This window comes from Brachypodium distachyon, chloroplast (genome assembly GCF_000005505.3).
Source record: "Brachypodium distachyon chloroplast, complete genome".
NCBI lineage: Eukaryota > Viridiplantae > Streptophyta > Magnoliopsida > Poales > Poaceae > Brachypodium > Brachypodium distachyon.
In genome coordinates this window covers 132,501-135,199 of record NC_011032.1, presented here as the reverse complement: position 1 = coordinate 135,199, position 2,699 = coordinate 132,501, and the positions used below count along the sequence as shown (strand labels likewise).

The 2,699-nt window shown below is 40.4% G+C and overlaps 3 protein-coding genes and 2 non-coding genes across 5 annotated transcripts, besides 1 other annotated feature; 1 reads left to right on the top strand and 4 right to left on the bottom strand. All coding sequences in view use genetic code 11, as the record gives it.

The window, feature by feature from the left end:
• Positions 1-49: 49 nt before the first annotated feature.
• Positions 50-331, bottom strand: rps19 (ribosomal protein S19). The gene has a single exon. The coding sequence runs from the start codon at positions 329-331 to the stop codon at positions 50-52; it is 282 nt and encodes a 93-aa protein (YP_002000547.1).
• Positions 332-464: 133 nt separating this feature from the next.
• trnH lies at positions 465-542 on the top strand. The gene has a single exon. It is a non-coding gene; the product is annotated as a tRNA-His (tRNA).
• Positions 543-594: 52 nt separating this feature from the next.
• Positions 595-2,076, bottom strand: rpl2 (ribosomal protein L2). The gene is given in 2 exon segments: positions 595-1,025; positions 1,686-2,076. Coding segments are annotated over 2 exon segments (822 nt in total).
• Position 1,001, bottom strand, in rpl2: a sequence feature (junction IRA-LSC; JLA).
• An 18-nt stretch (positions 2,077-2,094) lies between the features above and the next one.
• On the bottom strand, positions 2,095-2,376 carry rpl23 (ribosomal protein L23). The gene has a single exon. It carries the CDS (start codon positions 2,374-2,376, stop codon positions 2,095-2,097), a length of 282 nt encoding a protein of 93 aa, YP_002000545.1.
• Positions 2,377-2,550: 174 nt separating this feature from the next.
• On the bottom strand, positions 2,551-2,624 carry trnI. The gene has a single exon. It is a non-coding gene; the product is annotated as a tRNA-Ile (tRNA).
• Positions 2,625-2,699: the final 75 nt, after the last annotated feature.

The following is a 2,699-nucleotide window of genomic DNA, read 5'->3' as shown; positions in this document are numbered from 1 at the left end:
TTTACTTTGCATCTTTTTTTTATTCTGAATCTTTCTATTCTGAATTCAGTTAACGACGAGATTTAGTATCCTTTCTTGCATTTTCATAACTCGTGAAATGCCGAGTAGGTACGAATTCCCCCAATTTGCGACCTACCATAGGATTTGTTATGTAAATAGGTATATGTTCCTTTCCATTATGAATCGCGATTGTATGGCCAACCATTGTGGGTAGAATGCTAGATGCCCGGGACCACGTTACTATTGTTTCTTTCTCCTCCTTCATATTGACCTTTTCTATTTTTGCCAATAAATGATGAGCTACAAAAGGATTCGTTTTTTTTCGTGTCACAGCTGATTACTCCTTTTTTTTCCTTTTTAAAGAGCGGCAATCTATGTCCAATATCTCGATCGAAGTATGGAGGTCAGAATAAATAGAATAATGATGAATGGAAAAAAGAGAAAAATCCTGTAGCTGGATAAGGGGCGGATGTAGCCAAGTGGATCAAGGCAGTGGATTGTGAATCCACCATGCGCGGGTTCAATTCCCGTCGTTCGCCCATCGCATTATTGCAAATGCAAAAAATGCAATTTTCCATATTCCTAGTTACGTATTTACTTACGGCGACGAAGAATAAAACTATCGCTATATTTTTTCCTTTTCCTAGTTCTTCTTCCAAGCGCAGGATAACCCCAAGGGGTTGTGGGTTTTTTTCTACCAATGGGGGCTTTCCCTTCACCGCCCCCATGGGGGTGGTCCACAGGGTTCATAACTACCCCTCTTACTATGGGGCGTTTACCTAGCCAACACTTAGATCCGGCTCTACCCAAACTTTTTTGGTTCACCCCAACATTACCCACTTGTCCGACTGTTGCTAAGCAGTTTTGGGATACTAAACGGACCTCCCCAGATGGTAATCTTAAAGTGGCTGATTTACCCTCTTTTGCAATAAGTTTCGCTACAGCACCTGCTGCTCTAGCTAATTGGCCACCCCTTCCACGTGTGATTTCTATGTTATGCATGGCCGTGCCTAAGGGCATATCGGTTGAAGTAGATTCTTCTTTTCTCTCAAAAAACCCCTTCCCAAACTGTACAAGCTTCTTCAAGCATACGGCTTTCTAGATGTATATGACGATCTCTAGACAGATGGATCTTATATAAATCATATGATGAAGTACCACATGAGTGGATATATAGGAAAGGAATCCAAATCTGCCGAATCGCTCATGTTAGGATCTTCTACATCCTAGGTCTCCGCGTTCCGTCATCTGGCTTATGTTCTTCATGTAGCATTCAGATCGAATGACTCTATGAAATTACGTTGATACTTCCACATATTATGGGTAACGTAGGAGACATCCCTTTTTTCCCCGGGGGTCTTAATTACCACTGCTTAGCTTTCAATTCGCCTCTGACCATCAAATTAAATGTGAATAACCCGTCCTACTCTCTTTGAAACAAGGGGCGCTTCCGGTTCTGTGCGTGCTTCAAACAATTTTGTCTTCTCCATATTACCATATCTCTAGAGTCAATAATTTTCTATGAGGAACTACTGAACTCAATCACTTGCTGCCGTTACTCAACAGTTTTCTGTTAAGGTCTATCCCGTAGAGGTAGTCAAATTGGATCAGTGATCGATTTCTAGGTTTCGTCGTAAACCTAATTGGTTACTTCCAATTACGTAAATCAATAGTTCAAACCGCACTCAAAGGTAGGGCATTTCCCATTGATATAGGAACTTTTGTACCAGAAACAATAGTATCTCCAATTATAGCCCCTCTGGGATGTAAAATATATCTCTTCTCACCATCCCCATAGTGTATGAGACAAATGTATGCATTTCGATTAGGGTCGTATTCTATGGTTACGATTCTACCAGATATGTCTTTTTGATTCCGTCGAAAATCGATTTTACGGTATAGGCGTTTATGACCTCCCCCTCTATGCCTTGCGGTAATGATTCCTCTGGAATTACGACCTTTACCACAACGGTGCCGTCCATGGATCAAATTATTTCGTGGATTGGATTTCACTTGCCTGTCTACGGTTCCCTTGCGTGTACTCGAGATAGGTGTTTTGTATAAATGTTTCGCCGTATTATTAAGTATTCTCCTTTAGTTTTTTTCTCTATCTAGAAGTGGAATAGAATAACCCGGTTGAAGGGTAATGATCATACGTCTGTAATGCATTGTATGTCCCAGAATAGGTCCTATTCTTCTACCCTTTCCGGGTAGTCGATGGCTATTCACAGCTACTACCTTAACACCAAAGAAGAGTTCGACCCAATGCTTTATTTCTGTCTTAGTGAATCCTGATTCGACATTAAAAGTATATTGATTCTTTCCCAATAAACGAAGACTTTTTTCTGTAAATACTGCGTATTTGATTCCATCCATAAATCGACTTTCCCTCCTATGCTCTGAGTTCCAGTATCGATAAGAATTCGAGTTCTTATTGTTCTTATGTTATGGTATGAATATACCATACCAATTCGTTATGTATGGATGATGGATGAGATTCCATGGATAGAGAGCCAGTTCCAATAGACTTATGGAACGTTCCCGTTCGCGTGCATCCAGCAGGAATTGAACCCGCAAATTTACCAATTATGAGTTGGGCGCTTTAACCATTCAGCCATGGATGCTTAACAGGGATCATCCTACATCGTAAATAACCAATTTTCATATAGAAAGACATATCATAGAAAAATGAAATCGAA